This window comes from Lynx rufus, unplaced genomic scaffold, assembly GCF_022079265.1.
Source record: "Lynx rufus isolate CCGP_SWC_20201006 ecotype Redwood Valley unplaced genomic scaffold, mLynRuf1.p SCAF_10, whole genome shotgun sequence".
Classification (NCBI taxonomy): domain Eukaryota; kingdom Metazoa; phylum Chordata; class Mammalia; order Carnivora; family Felidae; genus Lynx; species Lynx rufus.
The window spans coordinates 43369671-43389154 of record NW_025814824.1 but is presented as its reverse complement, the minus strand read 5'-3'; the positions used below and the strand labels follow the sequence as shown (position 1 = coordinate 43389154).

Here is a 19484-nt window from a genome sequence, read left to right as displayed (position 1 = left end):
TCAAAGTGCTATAAAGGAAGCAAGATTGACTGTTGTGAGAGATGGGATTGGGCAGTGGGACAAGCATATCAGATAAGTTGGTCAAGGAAAATACTCTGAGGAGGTGGCATTTGAGCTGAGATTAGAATAAGGAAAGTCAGTCATGTAGCTAGTAAGGAAAGAGCTACTCTAACAGAGGATAGGCCAGTTTAAGAACTCCAAATATACACACACCTCTGTGTTTCCTTTATTCTCACTCCAACTTATCATTCTAATTTAAATTGCTTGTTAGGTCTTACAAAGTGACCTTAATTTTGATCTCTCTTGCATCTATTTCCTTTTGGTTTAAGCTCTGATTGCTTCTTGTTCCCCATCCATTTCCTGTTCCAGAGCATCTCTCATATCACTACAGAATTAATCTTTCTGAAGTGAAAGAAACTGCAATATCATACTCTTGCTCCAAAGCCTCTAGTGATCCCCTGTTATTCACTGAACTAATATAAGCTTGGAACTCTAACATTTAAATTTGTTCAAGGTGTAACATCAAAATACCTTTTTAAAAATTTTTTTTAATGTTTATTTATTTTTGATAGAGAGAGACAGAGAATGAGTGGGGGAGGGGAAGAGAGAGAGAGGGAGACACAGAATCCAAAGCAGGCTCTGGGCTCTGAGCTGTCAGCACAGAGCCTGATGCAGGACTCGAACTCACAGACCACGAGATCATGACCTGAGCTGAAGGTGGACGCTCAACTGACTGAGCCACCCAGGCGTCCCTCAAAATATCTTTCAATTCTTTTCTTCAATAATGCTAGCCACAATCCTATCCAAATTCATATGTGGAACATACCTTAAACATTTCTGCATCCAAAGTTGCCCATTGTGTCCCCTCTGCTTGGACTATCACCTCCTCACACTCATGTGGACCAGTCACAGCCCTCCTAGTTCTCTAAGCCCTATCTCAAATCACTTTTTCCTTGAAGACCCTTCAAATGTCTCTCCATTTTTAACCCACAAAGAACTTTATCCCTTTCTTGCAGCATTTGTCATGCTTTGTGCTAGAGTGTGGTTACGTGCACAACTATCTTCTCTCTCTGCATCTTGTCCTTTATCACAGATGTTTTAAGACAGTGACCACATGTTATTCTTCCTTGTACTAGTGTAGTACTTCATACAAGGATGGCATTGAGCAGTTTTTGTTGTATGAGTGAATGAATGAATGAATGACTCTGTCAAATCTGCGTTTAACTAATACTTATTTCATGAGGACCCCAGTGGTTTCCCTTTTATCATTCCTCTTATTGGTTCTCGAGACACTTAGATGTGAAACGTCAGAAAGCAGAAAAGAAATACAGAGTCCCTGTTTTGAAACAGCCTAGTTAGTTATAATCTGGCCAGGCGATTCAAAGTTTATATTGAGGAGAATTAAAAGTATGTATTTTAAAAGGCTGCATCATCAGTATAGTGTGAGAAAAATAACTCTTTGAAATACTAATTGATTGCTTGTTCAGAATACATAAAACTGCTTGGCATTATTCAGTTCTTAAAATGATACATGATCATAATCGCAGAAGCAGAACCTCAGTACTTACCACATTACTGCATGTTCTATATCGGATATTTCTTCCCTCACAGCTCCTAGGTCACACACACACACAGAAAAAAAAAAAAAAAGAAAAGAAAAGAAAAAAAAGAAGAAAAAAGAGGAAAAAAAGAAAAAAGAAAAAAACTCATTACTACTCATTACTACAGGCTCAAAATTGAAACTATTTTGTCACGAGAACAATTTTCTCTTAATACTAATGTACGAGTCTCTTTCTTTTCTTCCGAATAACAATGTTCTTATAGAAATTACTATCAATACTAAACAAAGCAGTTCTCAAGAAGTTGTATATATAAACTGATTTCTCCATGAGAGCTGAAAGTAAGCATTCATTTTCCTTCAAAAATTTTTCAAGATAAGTACTTATACTTTGTGCTTATTAACCAAGTAAATATTAATACAAGGTTTTCTGAAAAATGAATCCTGTCTTCTTAATTATCTCTGGTATTAGACTGAAGAGATATTTCACTGAAAAAACTTAGATCTGGAACATGGTAAAAATGAGACAATATTCAACATGTCTTAAAATTACACATCTAAGGACATTAAAACTTATAGTTCTTAAAGAATTATTTTTACTTCTAAAATACACGCTCATTGGAGAGGTTTTGGAAAAGAAAGATTACAAAAACGAAATCCCCCATAGTTGCCTTATCTAAAGATAATCACTGTTATTTTGACTTACTGATTTCTTCTCAGTGTGGAAGAAATTACGTCACCTATACCATTTTGTGGTTTGGGTTTTCTTTTCCCACTTCAGCTTTTTGGGAAGCATTTTCCCACACTATGAAATAATTTAAAGATACAGTTTTGAGAGCTACATAATATTCCGTTAAATAAGATAAAGTAATTTGTATAACCATTCTTTCATGACTTGCCATTTAAGTAATTTCCAATGAGGGGGTTGATAAATGATGGTGTGATAAACTATGTCTATATAAAAGTTTTATCCAAGTTTCTGACCGTGGCTGTAGGACAGATAAATTTCTAGAAGGGGAATTACTGGAATAAAGGGAATGAACTTTTATAAGACTTTTGATAAATATTGCTAAATTGCATTCCATAAAAGTTGAACCATTCCTTACTCCCATTAGCAATACATGGGAGTTTCCATTTTACTGAATTTCTGTGACAAAACAATTTTTAATTAAATATTCAATGGTGACACTTAAAACAGGGACAAGTGGTACTCTGCCCTTTGCAACATAAGTCATACTTTTTACAAAATGAGTAAAAATACAATACAAAATGCTAAGAGAATTATTATACTAATAACTAACAGTTTGAAATTCCAGGTACATTTCTAAGTTTGGTATATGTATTAATTTAATCTTTTCAGGAACCGTTGGAGGCAGGGTACAATTATACTCTTTTTAAAGATGAAAAATGGAAGCTCAGGGACTTTGAGTAACTTGCCAAAACCACACAAGTGTTAAGTCGTAGAGCTGAGATTTGAAACCAGACCATGCAGTCTCAGAGCTTACACTCCTAACCATGATGATTTTCTACCTCCTCATTTACTTGTTTATTCAGGAAACAACCACTGAGCTCCTGTTATGTGCTGCACAATGTGTTTACTTCTGGGAATACAAAAAAAATGGCTATAACTTTGTCTTTGGTATTAATAAAACCACTCATGTAGTTACAATTCAGTGTAGGAAAAGCTAGATAGTATTTGTGTTAGGTCTTGAAGATGTCATCAAAAAGAAAATAGCATCTGAAAATACAATTGCACTAAGCCTGTCTTAAAGAGATAGAAAGGTCCCAGGCCTGAAGACTTGACTGTGACCAGACTGAGAATATTAACACACATTAACAATAGAACATGGGAAAGGAAAGGAAGGGCTGGCCAGGCATTATAATCCTAGAAAAGAAGAGAATCACGGAGATATATGGTTGTCGGTGCCCAGCCAAGCAGTGTCCCAGGCAAAAGACCTACGAGTTTCATGTCCTCCAGGTCCCATTGGCAAGGCTGTTGCAATCACAATACTGATGCATCATGATAACTTAGCTAATGCCAATGAACGTTCTGTTTATCACAGGGATACCCCTCCTTAGGATGCCATGTTGACCAAGCAACTTGCCAAGAGTGATCTGGTTTCTTAGGACTGCTGAGAGGCAGAGTGTGCTTGTCATGCTGACGTGGGTGTTTTGGTCCATGTGATAGTTCTATTTTTCATTGTAAGTTAATAAATAAACTAGCATTCTAGTTTGAAACATTAATCTCATGGGCCAAGTCATTGTCCACCTCCAAGAGAAGGATCTGTTCTTGCTATGATTACTGAAAAATACCATATTTCTGAGTCTAAAAAGATAATAAGTAGGTTCCAGTTGATGGTACATTTACAAGGTAATGAATTCTACAACCCAGAGGCCTTTGGTGGCATGCCATTTAGACCTTGGTCTCGGTTGAATGTGGTAAGTTTTTCAGTTGTGAAATTCTAAGTGCATATGTGACATGGTATAATGGTTCAGAGTACCCACTTTGAAACCAGAATCCTCATTCTGGAATCTTGATTCTCTTCTGCAGTTTAAATATCTCAGTTTTATCATCTGTAAAATGGGATAATATTACTTATTTCCTGGAATTATCATGGGGATTAACTGACTTAATATTTGTGGAGCACTTCTAACAGTGCCTGGCACACTATATAAACATTTGGTAAATTAATTGTGTAACAGAAATAAAAACATAATAGATATTGAAAGAGGGTTAAGGATATATATATATATATATACATATATATATATATATGTATATATATATATATAAAGGAAACCACAGGAAAGGCACAGAGGTATAAAAAGATATGGTTTTGTTTTGCTGGAGTTTGGGATTTATGTGGGGAATCACAGATGAGAGAAATACCTTCTAATTTTGAACTTGGCAATAGACAAAGAGGAACCACTGAATGTTTTAAAAACAAGAAGATACAATGATGACTTCTCACTTTAAAAAAGTGAACTCTGGTGTTAATCATTAAGACCTTAAAGTTCTATGTTTTTCACCTCTTTTTATTTTCTTTTCCCAACCTTATCTCCCTGAAGGAATAATGAAAACAATACTAAATTAGGAGTTTGAGGATGTAGGTCGTAAACTTGTTTTTCTCCTTGCATAAGCCTGTTGCCCTCTCAGGGTCTTACCCTTCTCATCTGTCAAATGTATATTGGAATGGTTGGGCACAAAGTTGTGATCACTAACTGAGATAATTTACAAAAGCTCTGTTCAAATGCCAAAGGATTATTATAGAGATATCATTTGCTAAAAACCAAACCAAACAAAACAAAACAAAGGCAACAAAATACCTGCTTCAATAACTTAAATGAGCCTTTCCCCATATATTTTCAATTACGAACACACATTTTAAAAGCATCCTTGAAAGATAGATGTGAGCACATAATATGAAACATTGATTTAAATCCTTCTTATTTAGCAAAAATAAAACAACACAGAAAGATTTGCTGCAATTTCCAAAGAATATCCTATAATTGTCAAACACCTTGTCTTGACTGACACATAATTTGTTTCCCTGGATTAAGCCTTCCCTCTACTAAATAGTATTACTTATTTACTGAAAGCTTATTTCATTTAATCAACTGAAATATGACATTAAAGTGGTAATGCTGGATTTTGGAAATGTCCTCATTATTGAAAGTCATTATCAGATTGTGGGTAACAAATGTAATTCTAGCCTCCATGATATACTGAGTGCCTTCTATAGGTATTTGGTCCAGGATTACATATTCTGTGTACATTATCAATAAGCTTCCAACAACTCTGAAAGGTTTTATTACTCCCATTTAATAGATGAGAAGATTGAGGCTAATAGAGATTAGGAGGCTTAATGAAATATCCACAGGAAAGAAAGAGCCAGGGATTGGAACTCAGATTTGTCTAAGACAATTAAAAAAAAAAAAAGGAACAAGATATGCTTAAGATGTGTAAAATATTAATACTAGATTAAATGTGAGAAACCAAGCCCGTGAGTTCGAGCCCCGCGTCAGGCTCTGGGCTGATGGCTCGGAGCCTGGAGCCTGCTTCTGATTCTGTGTCTCCCTCTCTCTCTGCCCCTCCCCCGTTCATGCTCTGTCTCTCTGTGTCTCAAAAATAAATAAACGTTAAAAAAAAAATTTAAATGTGAGAAACCAAGCATAGTGTTGGTCTGGGGGTTAAATGCACCTTATTGTTACCATATCAATTTATGAGCTACTCTTCAGTTCTGGTAAATTCACTTCTAGTAAGTAAAGGATACCTAGACTCACATCGTATATCGGGAACATCTCCAAGAAAACCACACTCCTCTATAAAATGTAACATGAAAGAACTTCAATGCAGAGAAGCTTACACTTTTTAAAAGTTCAAATTTATTATACCTGCATATAAATTTTATTTAAGTTAATGAAGTGACTATTCCACCATAAGGATTTAATTTGTGCCAAGTATGAATTTCTTCATCCGAAGCATTTATCTGGGCACAAAAGCCTCATTTGAGCATCATGCAGTAAAGAATATTTTCTTCCTTTCTTAACAGTTCATTGGTATAAAACAGCCAAATGGTTTCTTTCACATTTAAACAAAATAAAATTCACCCCTGGGAATGAAAACAAACAGAAATTTCAATCCAAAATGGGTTCCAAAGCAAGTTATAGGCCACTGATAACAGAGATTTTTAAGTAAATGCATTTTCTCATTGCAAACAATAGAATGTTTTCAGGACTGTGTTTAGTGAGCTAAGGACGGTACCAATTAAGGACTCAGAACTGGTTCAAATATGAAGGAACAAAATATAAATATTCAAATATATTCCAAACTGAATTTGTACACACAATTCCTTATTTATTCATTTAAGCACTTCACTCCTAGCTACTCATTTATTAATTTTGACTTAATTCCTTCTGTAAAAAATGGTAATCACCTCAATCACAAGCTAGTGTTTGTGAATTATTCAGATTTTAACTCACTTATAATGAGATTAGTGTAAGCTTAAAGCACACTTTTTTGGTTTCTCATTAACACATAACAAGCCATCCAAACTCTTCCAGTTCTTAAAACCCTGATAATATCTTAGTTTCAATTGCCATAATTTAACAACCATAGAAGAAATGAATTACCATGGAAAATTAAAAGTTCTCTTTCCAGGCGTTAGCAATTTGTTGGTTCCCCACTTCCCCACCCTCCCACTTATATAATTTAAGTCCTTAAAAGAGGGAGGCATATTCAACTTATCTCTCATTAAGAATTAAAAAATTGGGCAAAACATCAATTTTTACCTCAAGGTTCTCCTCATTTTCCTCCCTAGGCAAACAGATTCTTCTGGAGACATAACGAGACTCATTCCTGGTGTCAGTGAACAAGTTTTGGGAAAATGTGGTAACTGCGTATTTAAGACTCCATAGTTCTTAAGGACAACCACTCAGGAAGCTTTCCTTTGATTTTGAAAAAGCAGAGTGCTGTTCAGTAAAAACAAGTTACTGCATTTCTTGGAATACCTCTTGTCTTTCAAATACGGACTCATGGGCAAAGAATTTTAAAATATGAGCATTCATCTCCTTATGTCTCTCTTTTTTTTTTTAATTATTCAAAAGGAAACCATGAGCTCTTCACAAGAGAACAGGTATAAACCATATCAACAATTCAAGCTGACAGAAAGACTCTGGGTCCTTTAGATTTTGGATCCTAAAGTGAGTATAGATTAGACAAAACAAGCAGATTTACAGCTGAAAACATGACGTCATGTACTATTGGTGCATGGTTTTCCTCTTGCTTCAATTTGAGCATTTCAGTATTCACTGGAGCTATCTTGCGGAAGGATGTCCCCAATAAGCCAGTGAAAGCACTTCTACATTTCAGGGACTTTTTACAAAGACCTCAAGAGGAATAACAAATTCTGAGAACACTTAAGAGGACCAAGTATAAATGCACTGTTGGGCTGCTTTTCATTTTCCACAGACACATTAGTGTAAGAGGTTCTTTCAGGAAACAACACTTGATACCAATCAACTTGCCATTAAAAAGGAAGTTACGTGAACCTCTGGACCCTGCTGTCCTCAGATGCTCACTGTCCTCATCCATGGGTCAAAATGGATGCTAAAAACCTACGATCTAGAACTGGAGTCTGTGCATCATCGGTGGTTGGTGGGGATCTTGCCTGGCATGGGGGAGAAAATTAGAGGACTGGCCACCATAGTGGGCTTCCTATAGCTCTGTTGTCTTTCCTTTAGCTCTGTTACACTCTTTTGCTTAAAAAAGCAATTCTAGGGGTGCCTGGGTGGCTCAGTCAGTTAAGCGTCTGACTTTGGCTCAGGTCATGATCTCACGGTCCGTGGGTTCGAGCCTCGTGTCAGGTTCTGTGCTGATAGCTCAGAGCCTGGGGCCTGTTTCAGATTCTGTGTCTCCCTCTTTCTCTGACCCTCCCCTGTTCATGCTCTCTCTCTCTCTGTCTCAAAAATAAATAAACATTAAAAAAAAGCAATTCTATAATTCTATGCATTTTATTCCATGTTTATATAATTATTATTTAATTCTTATTTAGAGTGTTTTTCATGACAATAAAAATGAGCCTTGTTGATGTGGAAACTTTATTTGTAGGTGCTTGGTCCTAGCAAGAGGAGTCAGTTCAGCACCTTCTTCAAAAAATACCTACAGGGGTGCCTGGTGGCTCAGTCGGTTAAGTGTCGGACTCTTGATTTCAGCTCAGGTCATGATCTCACGGTTTGTGAGTTTGAGACCACTCATTGGGCTTTGCATTGACAGCATGGAGCTTGTTTGGGATTCTCTCTTTCCCTCTCTCCCTGTCCCCTCTCCCATCTCTCTCTCTCTCTCTCTCTCTCTCTCAAAATAAATAAATAAACTTTAAAAAATATCTACATAAAAACAAAGTAGAATGGTAGTTATCAGAGACTTGGGGGTGGAGGAATTGGGGAGATGTTATTTAAGTGTACAAACTTGTAATTAGTCGATAAATAAGTCCTGGAAATCTAATACACAGTATAGCAGTTATAGACAAAATTGCTATACACAGTATAGCAATTATAGACAAAAACACTGTATCATAAACTTCAAAGTTTCTAAGAGAGATCTTAATTGTTCCCACCACAGAAAAGAAATGATAACTAGGGCACATGTTAGAGGTGTAAGCTAACAGAAAGTGGTATCATATTGCAATGTATAGATGCATCAAATCAATCAATTTGTTTTATTCCTTAAAATTTTTATGATATATCTGATAAAGAGGTAATATCAAAAATATATGATGAATCTATACAACTAAACACCAAAAGCAAGAAAGCAAGCAAACAAACAAACAAACAAAGAAAGGAAGAAAGAAACCCCCCCCAAAATCTGAGTAAAACATGGGCAGAGGACCTGAATAGACATTTTCCAAAGAAGACATATAAATGGCCAACAGAAGAGATACATGAAAAGATTTTCAGGGAAATGCAAATCAAAACCACGGTGAGATATCACCTCACAACCATCATAATAACTAAAATAAAAAAGACAAAAAATAACAAGTATTGGTGAGAATGTGGAGAAAAAAGGACGCTTGTACACTGTTAGTGGGAAATGTAAATTGGTACAGCCACTGTAAAAAACAGTAGGAAGTTTCCTCAAAATTCTAAAAAATAGAACTACTAAATGATCCAGTAATTCCACTACTAGGTATTTACCCAAAGAAAATGAAAACACTATATCAAAAAGACATGTCTCCCTATGTTTATTGCAGCATTATTGATAATAACCAAGATACAGAAGCAGCCTAAGCGTCCAATGATAGGTGAATGGATAAAGAAGATGTGATACACACACACACACACACACGATAGAATATTACACAGTCATAACAAAGGATGAGATCTTGCCATCTGTAACGTGGATGGACCTAGAAGGTATTATGTTATGAGAAATAAGTCAGACTGAGAAGGGCAAATACCATATGATTTCACTTACATGTGGAATCTAAAAAGCTAAACAATGGAATGAACAAACAAAAAGTAGAATCAGACATATAAATATAGAGAATGAGCTGATGATTAACAAAGGGAAGGGGTGGGAAAAATTAGGAAAAAACAACAAATCAATATATTGTATACCTTTAATTTGTATGATGTTCTATGTCGATATATCTCAATAAAAACATATCTACAGATAACCATGTTTATATTGTATATTCATTATATACTATATTTCGGAATAATTGAAGATGTTCTAGTATGCATACCTAGTGAATGCTTTATTAACATTAATAGGTTTGAAGTATTTTAAACAAACATTTTCTGAGTATATTTTTTCTCTGGATGAAGATTCTGAATCCCAGCTTCAAACAGTCTTGAGCTCCCAGACAACCACCTATCTTGCTTATAAGGTTCTCCACAACAAGTGATGTTTAATCTGGTGATACCTGCCAATGAAAAATCCATCTTAAACATTAAGAGTGTCTTTGACCTTCTTTGTGGCAAATTTCAGTGTTTTCCCTCCAAAATTCTAGGAATAAGGCATCTGCAACAAACACAACCACCCATGGAAAAGTACCCTTGAAACAAGGCGGGGACAGGTCTTTGGTGCTCTGGGACTTTCAAATGCATACATAAAAAAATACCTCTTCCTTTAATCATTTAGTTGAAAGGTCCCTGAATCTCATGCAGAATGGCCTTTTCATTTTGCACTACCTCTTCTGCACGTGATGCATCATGTGGCTCCAACAGATTAGTGCTAAGAGAGAGATTTATTTTTTTTTCTGAGTAGATAGATATACAAGCCAAACTATTATGACAACTTGATAAATGTAGCTTTTGAAAATGCTTTCTGTCGTAATAATACAACAAACAACAAGGAGGCATGCTGCCAAGCATCATCCATCAGTAGGTGAGCTGGCTGGGAACAGACACAGCCCTGGTGTCACACTAGTTCTTCTCAATCTGCCAGAGGCTCTAATGCGGCCAAAGGAGCCAAAAGAACAGTTGGCCTAAAACCTGAATTTTCAAAGCAATTTTAAACAGACTAGGGGGTAGCGGAGGCCCAAATTTTAAAACAGTGCCATAAATCGACGCCTTGGCTTAAAAGTGTTTCTTTGGCATAGGTAACATATTTTTGTAACCTTAGTTTTATAATTCAACACTTCTTCTCTATACTAATCTCTCATTATAAAAACATTCTGAATGCCGTGCCAGCTTGGAGACCCTGGTTTGTGCATACAGAGAGGGTTACTAAAACTTCATGTAGAGAACAAATTCACTATGAATGGAAATGATGTAGGTTTGGGGAAAACGTTCTGAGAAGACATGCCCTCTGGTTGTTTGATCTTCTCTCTACCATAGGGAACTAAGGAAGTCTTCTCTGTTACAGATTCTCTAGCAGCGGCTAAGCAGCTACAGAGCTGTTAAATTAAAATGTAGACCCACATGAGGATATTATAGACTGAATTTGGGAGTTTGTCTTGTGAGTGTCAAATCGGTTTATTTGCTATTATGAGTGTTTGGTATGTTCTAAATTACAACCAGAAAAATCACTGCCAATTTTTTTCCCCAAACAAGTATGATTTTACATATCTCTGTCTGTTCTTCAAAGACTGACATGTTACAACAAAGCATTGAGTTCTCACAAATATGGGCTGAGGTTATGAAAATGAGGAGTATGCTCATGCAATCAACAAAGAAAAAAGCAAGAACAATGACAATATAAACCATAATGATCATGCCCAACTTCTAATGAAGCCAGAAACTGCTCCAAGCATACTGTTCAGAAAATCTAATGAGGAAACTGTACAATAAGCAGTCTCACAGTGAAAATGATCCCCCGTGCAGGATTTCTGGTTAGCAAGCTTTTGTATAATGCTTTCAGATTTATAGTCACTTAACACATTTATTGAGCATCCAGTCTGAACCAGTACTATGCAAGGAACTGTGAAAGATAGAAAAATGATGGCCTTTTTTGATCCTTTCAAAGTTATAATTTAGTTGGAAAACAATCTACATCCATCCACGTAAAACACACAACAGTATAATGCATAGTCAACTACTAATGGGCATGGTCTGGATACTAAATACAAAAGGAACTGGACAAAGGGACAAGCTGGTGAGAAGAAAGTACTTAAAGGCAATATCTCAGGTAGAATGTCCCATATGGGCCATAAGTATCCCAAGAATGTGATGGGAGAAAGGGTTACTCAAGAAACAGTCCTACAGTAGGTTCCTGGCCCAAATATTCTATTCAGCGAATTCATCTAACACTGAACTGAGCACCTACTATGTGCATGGCAGTAAAATATAAAACAAGAAAGATAAAACCTGTGCTCATAGATGATAGTATTGGGGATACAGTGCCATACAAGAAACCATAACACATGCCAGTCTGTGTAAAGGTAATTCAAAGTGGTGTGAAGAGAAATGACTTATAAGTATATCAAAATGAGGCTGAAGACCACTGCTGAGTGTGTGATGAATTTTACTAGCTGGGCATGGGTGTGGAGGAACATTGAAGGTAAGAAGCTCATTAGAACAAGAGGCAGAGAGACAACAATGTGGTCAGTATTTTAAAGGATCAGGACAGTCCTGTAGCTGGCCAGGACTGTTTTCACTTTTAAAAAACCTATTTTTGGTTTCTTTTATTTGCTTTTCTCCCCTGCAGTCTATGTTTTGATCTCTGAGCCCCAGTGCCTCGTGAAGTGCCTCGTTTATGGTTAGTACTCCATAAGCATTTCTTGAGAAGAGAAAAGAAGGAAGGAAGGAGGGAGGGAAGACAGGAGCGAAGGAAGGATGGGTGGATCAAGGTTAAAGAGAAGGCGTAGAACAGAAGGAAATGCTATCAGGATAATTTCAGGCCATGAAGAACTTTTGGTTTAATATTTGCTCTAAGTTGTGAACCCTAAAACCTGATTAAAATCTTTCTGTAATAAAGTGAAGGTGAAAAGCATAAAAGGAAGTGAAATAGCTACCAGAGGAAAGAAACTGCATTTTTTTTACAGACATGTTTATTTCCACATATTTATTCTAAGTTGTATTTGTCACTGCGATGCATTTGCTCCCTCTGAAATATGCTGGGGTGTGGGGCAGGGGGATTGCTGCCCTTGGCTTGAGATCCGCTAGCAGGAAGGACATGCACTTTATTATACATACACACATGCCATAAGGTTTGCAAATGATCTTACATTTGCTCAGTAGCCAAAAGAGGCAAAGAATGAGAATAAAAACAAATGTGTTTTAGCAACATCAAGTCCAACTTTTCCATCTTCCCCATGAGGAAAATGTATATTATGAAACTCTAGGACTCTCACAACCTCACCCGATACAACCCTGGAGCTGGGAATTTATGAATTATTTTGGCTAGAGACAAAAGTTCTTCAATCCGCCCATATCACCCAGATGTCCGTTGTAAGATGGGGGCCTGGAGAATAACAACATTTTTCTTTAAAACCATTCATATTAAGAGCAGCTTTTGTTCCTCTTCCTATCTGGCAGCAAAATGGGTTTTGACTGCACATGTGGAGGAGAAAAGCTCTCTGTCTCAGGGTCACACATTCAATTTTAGAGTTGAAGGGCACCTTAGACATTCACTGAATATAAATATTTATTGAACACCTATTCTGTTCCAGGAACTGCCCACTTGACATCATAGATGCGACAAATTGAATCCCAGAAAAACTAAAAACCCAGTGCAGTGTCACCTGGCTAGAAAGTAATGGGACCAAGATTCAAAATTAGTAGTTTGATAAAAAAATAAATAAATAAAAGGGATAGTCCACAAAATAGGTTAAAGACTCAGAGACAGTGAAACGCACTGTTATGAGAGCCAGGCTCCCAAACATATGACTCTCTCACTAGGAAAAGATCCCAATCTTGACCTGTGAGTCCTACCCCAAAACCCAGAGGTAGGGATTGGTTATGCAGCTATTTAAGGTTGACATATGTAGTTATGGGTTTCAGCTGATGGTCACACATGACTATGATGTTACTTAGCATTCTATACTTATTCTTTCTGTCTCCAGGTAAAGCATCCTTCCCCCAATGTATGTAATTCTGGTATCCCTTGTCTTTAGCTGTTAATATCTGGTGTCCCTTTAATTTCTCTTAATCTCTTTCTCTTCTCCTTTATCATTCCCTCCTTCCTCCTTCCTTCCCACCACCTCCCTCTCCCCCAGTGGTTGAAAGTAAGCAAAAACAGTTAGGGTTAGATAAACTCCTCTTTTCTGTTGCACAAATTGGACCCAAACAGAGAAATAAAAGACCTCAAGTACTATTAGGAAGCATTTCTTTCCGCATAATGATAAATGCGGAATTGAAGGTAGAAAGTTAAACTCCGCTCAATGGATAAGAAATTTAAGAAAATATAAGAAAAATTAAAGACCTCAAGTACTATTAGGAAGCCTTTCTTTCCGCATAATGATAAATGTGGAATTGAAGGTAGAAAGATAAACTCCACTCAACGGATAAGAAATTTAATGAATTTGAAGGCAGGTGGATCCTAGAGAATTTGCATAAAATATCCCAGGCTCGGGGCATTAACTTAGTCATTCACTAACAACCTGGAGGCATTTTAAAGGGTCATACTTGTAAGCTTAATAATGGAATGGAAGAAAACTTCAGAAATCACTTAGTCCATTTGTCAATCTGGGCAAGGCTGACCTTAGCTATACTGACAACTGTATAACCACTCAGAAAAGTTATTCCTTCAGCTCACAGTAGTATGGGGACAATCACCACTTTTACATCCTGACATGCTGGTGCCCAGGGCTTTCCTCCAATGCTGTAGATTGGGTCATTTCACAGAAACCTGAGTGAGGAATTTAAACATAAACAAATCTCTTTTACCAGAAAATTCCTTCTTTTATTCATTACCCTAACTTCCAAAAAATCCCAGGGAGCTGAATCATTCCACTATCATCTCCTTTAATAGAGCAGCAGGGTTTTTTAAATTTATTTTTAAATTTACATCCAAGTTAGTTAGGATATAGTGCAATAATGATTTCAGGAGTAGATTCCAGTGACATATTCCCTATGTATAACACCCAGGGCTCATCCCAAAAAGGGTCTTCCTTAATGCTTCTTACCCATTTAGCCCATCCCCCCTCCCACAACCCCTCCAGTAACCTTCAGTTCGTTCTCTATATTTAAGAGGCTCTTATGTTTTGTCCCCTCCCTGTTTTTATATTATTTTTGCTTCCCTTCCCTTATGTTCATCTATTTTGTATCTTCCCTTTATCATATGGGTGAAGTCACATATTTGTCTTTCTCTGACTAACTTCGCTGAGCATAATACCCTCTAGTTCCATCCATGTACTTGCAAATGGCAAGATTTCATTCTTTTTGATTGCCTAGTAATATTCCATTGTACCACATCTTCTTTATCCATTCATTCGTCAATGGACATTTGGGCTCCTCCCATACTTTGGCTATTGTCAACAGTGAATACAGCAGCAGTTTTAACACTGGTTATACATTAAAATCATTTGGAGAGCTTTTGAAAGATGTATTGATATCAGAGTTCCAGCTCTAGAGATTTGTATTTAATTGGCTTTCAGTGGGTTGTATATATATATATATATATATATATATATATATATATATATATATACAGGTGATTCTAAAGTATAGCTAAGATTAAGAACTATTGCTACATATATATTACCTATTTATATAACTGGGAGGAAATTCTCTTCTTAAAATATTATATAACTACAATCAGTAGAAATTCAGTATAATCAGCAAAAACTTAATAATTTGTTAAATCCCCCAAAGCAGATGCTTGACTCCTGGGTCTTTTATCCTTAGTTATACCTAGCAACTTGCCTGATACATGATAGATATTCAGTGTATATTTATTTAATGAATGAATGAAAATTGAGGAGATTCACCCTTAGAAGGTTATATGTTTCTTAGAATTTACTCATTTCTTCTAGGTTACCCAATTCATTGGTATAATTGTTCATAATAGTTCCTTATGGTCTTTTTTGATTTCTGAGGCATTTATTACAATGTCTTCTTGTTTATTTCTGGTTTTATTTTCATCTTTTCTCTTTTTTTCTTAGTCTAGCCCAGCATTTGTTGATCTTATCTTTTCAAAAAAAAAAAAAAACAACTCTTAGTTTAGTTGAATTTTTTCTATTGTTTTCCTAACCTCTATTTGATCCATTTTTTTTCTAATCTTTATTATCTTCTTTTTTTCAGGATAACTGCGGGCTTGTTTTGTTCTTTTTCTAGTTCAGACCAGTAACAAATAAGAAAATTGAATCGATAATCAAATACCTCCCAAGAAAGAAAAGCCAGGACCTAACGGTTTCACTGGTGAATTTTACTAAACATTTAAAAAATAGTAATACCAATCCTTCTTAAAGTCTTCCAAAAAGTAGGAGAGAGAACACTTCCAAATGAATCTTATAAGGCCAATATTGCTCTGAAACCACAGCCAGACAAACAAACTGTAAGAAAAGAAAACCATAGGCCAATATCCCTAATGAACATGGTTGCAAAAATCATCAATACAATTCTACCCAATTGGATTCAATAGCACATGAAAAGCACTGTACCTATGACCAAGTAGGACTTATCTGTGAGGTGTAAGGGTGGTACAGCATATGCAAATCAATCAAAGTCATATATCACATTGACAGAATGAAAGATAAAAACCACATGATAAGCTCAACAGATGCAGGAAAAGGAGTGTAAAAAAATTCAATATCTGTTCATGATTTAAAAAACACCATTAAAAATAGGTATAAAAAGAACTTACCTCAACGCAATGAAGGTCATATTTGAATAACCACAGCTAACATCATAATCAATGGGGAAAAACTGAAAAATTTTCCTCTAAGATCCAATGTAAGCAAGAATACTCATTCTCACTACTTCTATTTAACACAGTACCAAAAGTTCTAGTCGAAGCAATTAGACAAGAAATAAAAGGTATCCAAATTAAATTGGAAAAGAATAAGATCATCTTTGCAGATGACATGATCATATATGTAGAAAAATTTAAAGATTCAACAACAACAAACTGTTAGAACTAATAAATGAATTCAGCAAAGTTTCAGGATACAAAATCAACATATAAAAATTGGTGGCTTTTCTACACATTAAAAACAAACCATCTGAAAATGAAATTAAGTAAATCCCACTTACAACTGCATCAAAAATAATAAAATGCTTAGGAATAAACTTAACCAATTAGGTGAAAGACTTATACCCTGAAAACTATAAAACAATGATGAAGGAAATTAAAGAAGACACAGATAAATGGAAAGATAACCCTTGCTCACAGATTGGAAGAATTAATATTGTTAAAATGTCCATAGTACCCAAAGTGGTCTACAGATTCAACACACTCCATATCAAAATCCCAATGGCATTCTTTACATAAATAGAGAAACAATCCTAAAATTTATGTGGAACTTCAAAAGATCCCAAATGGCCAATGAAATCCTGAGGCAGAAGAAAAAAGCTAGAGGCATCACACTTCCTGATTTCAAACTATACTGCAAAGTTATAGTAATCAAACCATTATAGTACTGCATAAAAACAGACATTTAGACCAACAGAACAAAACAAGGAGCTCAGAAATATACCCACACATATATAGTCAACCAATCTTTGACAAGAGTGCCACTATGGTGAACTCACAATGATAGTGAAAAGATACTCTCTTCAATAAATGGCATTAGGAAAACTGGTTATCTACATGCACAAGAATAAAATTGGACCCTTATTCTCACAGTGAATTAAAAAAAAAAAAACTAACTCAAAATGGATGAAAGACTTAACTATAAGACCTGGAACGATAAAATTTCTAAAAGAAAAGAGGGAAAAAACTTTTGACATTGGTGTTGGCAATGATTTTTGGTCATGACACCAAAACTGCCTGTAACAAAAGCAAAAATAGGTAAGTGGGACTAGATGAAACTAAAAAGCTTCTGTACACCAAAGGAAACGATCAACAAAGTTAAAAGGCAATCTATTCATTGCCTTTGATTGGAGAAGTTACTTGCAAACCATATATCTGATAAAGGGTTAATATCTAAAATATATTAGAGACTCTTACAACACAATTGTGAAAAAACAAATAATCCAATCAAAAAATGGGCAACAAACCTGAATTGACATTTCTTAAAAGAAGAAACAGAAATGGCCAACAGGTACACGAAAAGGTGCCCAACATCACCAATCATCAGGGAAGTGAAAATCAAAACCATAATGAGATATCTGCTCATACCTGTTAGAATGGCTATTATCAAAAAGACAAAAGTAACAAATGTTGGCAAGGACATAAAGAAAAGGGAACCTTTGTACACTGTTGGTAGGAACAGAAAATGGTAAAACTATTATATAACAGTATGGAGGTTCCTCAAAAAATTAAAAATATAACTACTATATGATCTAGCAATATCACTTCTGAGTATATATATCCAAAGGATATGAAATCTGGAATTTGAAAAGATATCTGCACCCATTTTCACTGCAGCATTATTCATAATAGTGAAGACACGGGAACCATCTAAATGCCACTGACAGAGGGATGGGTGAAGAAAATGTGGTATATACATACAATGGAATATTATTTAGTCTTAACAAGAAGGAAGTCCTGCCATTTGTGACATCATGGAAGAATCTGGTGGACATTATGCTAAGTGAAATAAGCCAGACAAAAAAAGACAAACACTGAATGATCTCACTTATAAGTGGAATCTAAAATAGTTAAAGTCATAAAAGCAGAGAGTAAGTATAATGGTGTTTTGCCAGGAGCAGGAGAGAAGGGAAAATGAGGAGATGTTAGTTAAAGGGTACAAAGTTTCTGTTATGCAAGATGAATCACTTTGGGAAATTTAATGTACAGTATGGTGATGATAGTTAACAATACTGTATTGTATGCTTGAAAGTTGAAACGGTATCTCTTAAATCTTCTCAACACATATGCACTATGTAACTATGTACATATACACAATATGTAACTATATAGGTGTGTTGGATAAATTATTTAGCTTCATGGTAGTGATCCTTCCACAATATATAAATACATTGAAACAGTAAGTTGTATACCTTAAATATATGTAGTTTTTACGTGTCAAAGATATCCCTATAAAGCAATTTAAAAAAAAAAGAAAATTGAAAAGAAATAATGACTTCACAAGGGCTATTGAACTAGCCAAATAAAGAATTTTTAAATAAACAGAAAAAGACGGCCAAGAATTATAAATTCCCAGCATGGCTAGTAAAGGTTATGGACACCAAACACATTTCCAACCATTTTTTATTCTAATAAACAGGTTTATGGGATAAAACGTTTCCAAACATTCAGTCTTTCGACTTATTCTCCTCTCGAAAGGAGATAAGAGCTTAGGGGTGCAGGGGAGGACCACATCCCTCTAAGATATATGACCTGGACTATTAGAAGTCCTGGTAATACATTTAGATTAGGCTTTAACCCAGAAAGTAAAAGGAAGGCAACCACAAACTCTTAAACATCCTAAAATGTGAAATCTTTCCTAACACAATGAAAAGACTTCCTCATACAAATGACAGAGTAGTCAGACCCATTCTGAACTTGTATATCTTTCTTTTAAACAAAAACTCAAGCATTTCCAATGAAAACAAGTCTGATAACATATAACACCAGATGAAGAATAACAGATAAATCTTGCTTTGGGGTTCACTTTAGCTGAAAGTTCTAAAATGTCTTAAAACAGGTCCTATGAAACTTAATTGGATGTTTTGATAAAGATGAAATGACTTTAAAGGGAAAAAATATTTGTTTAAGAAGTCAAATCTTAATGTTAAAATTTTTCTTTTGGTATTTATTATTATATGGCGTAGAAATTACTTGCTAACTAAGGCTTATATTGCTGTAGTATCAATATTTTTATGGGAGAAAAATTGTGTTTGCAATTAAAAAATCTGAAGAGTTAGCTTAATTTCACTT

General features: G+C 35.4%; 1 protein-coding gene across 1 annotated transcript in view; it reads right to left on the bottom strand.

Annotated features, from left to right (window-relative positions):
* Positions 1-19484, bottom strand: part of ADAMTSL1 (ADAMTS like 1) — an 878428-nt gene that overhangs the window by 319840 nt on the left and 539104 nt on the right. Inside the window, exon 4 of the mRNA XM_047098171.1 lies at positions 1569-1614. Coding sequence (XP_046954127.1) covers positions 1569-1614 — 46 coding nt within the window. The remainder of the gene's footprint in view (positions 1-1568; positions 1615-19484) is intronic.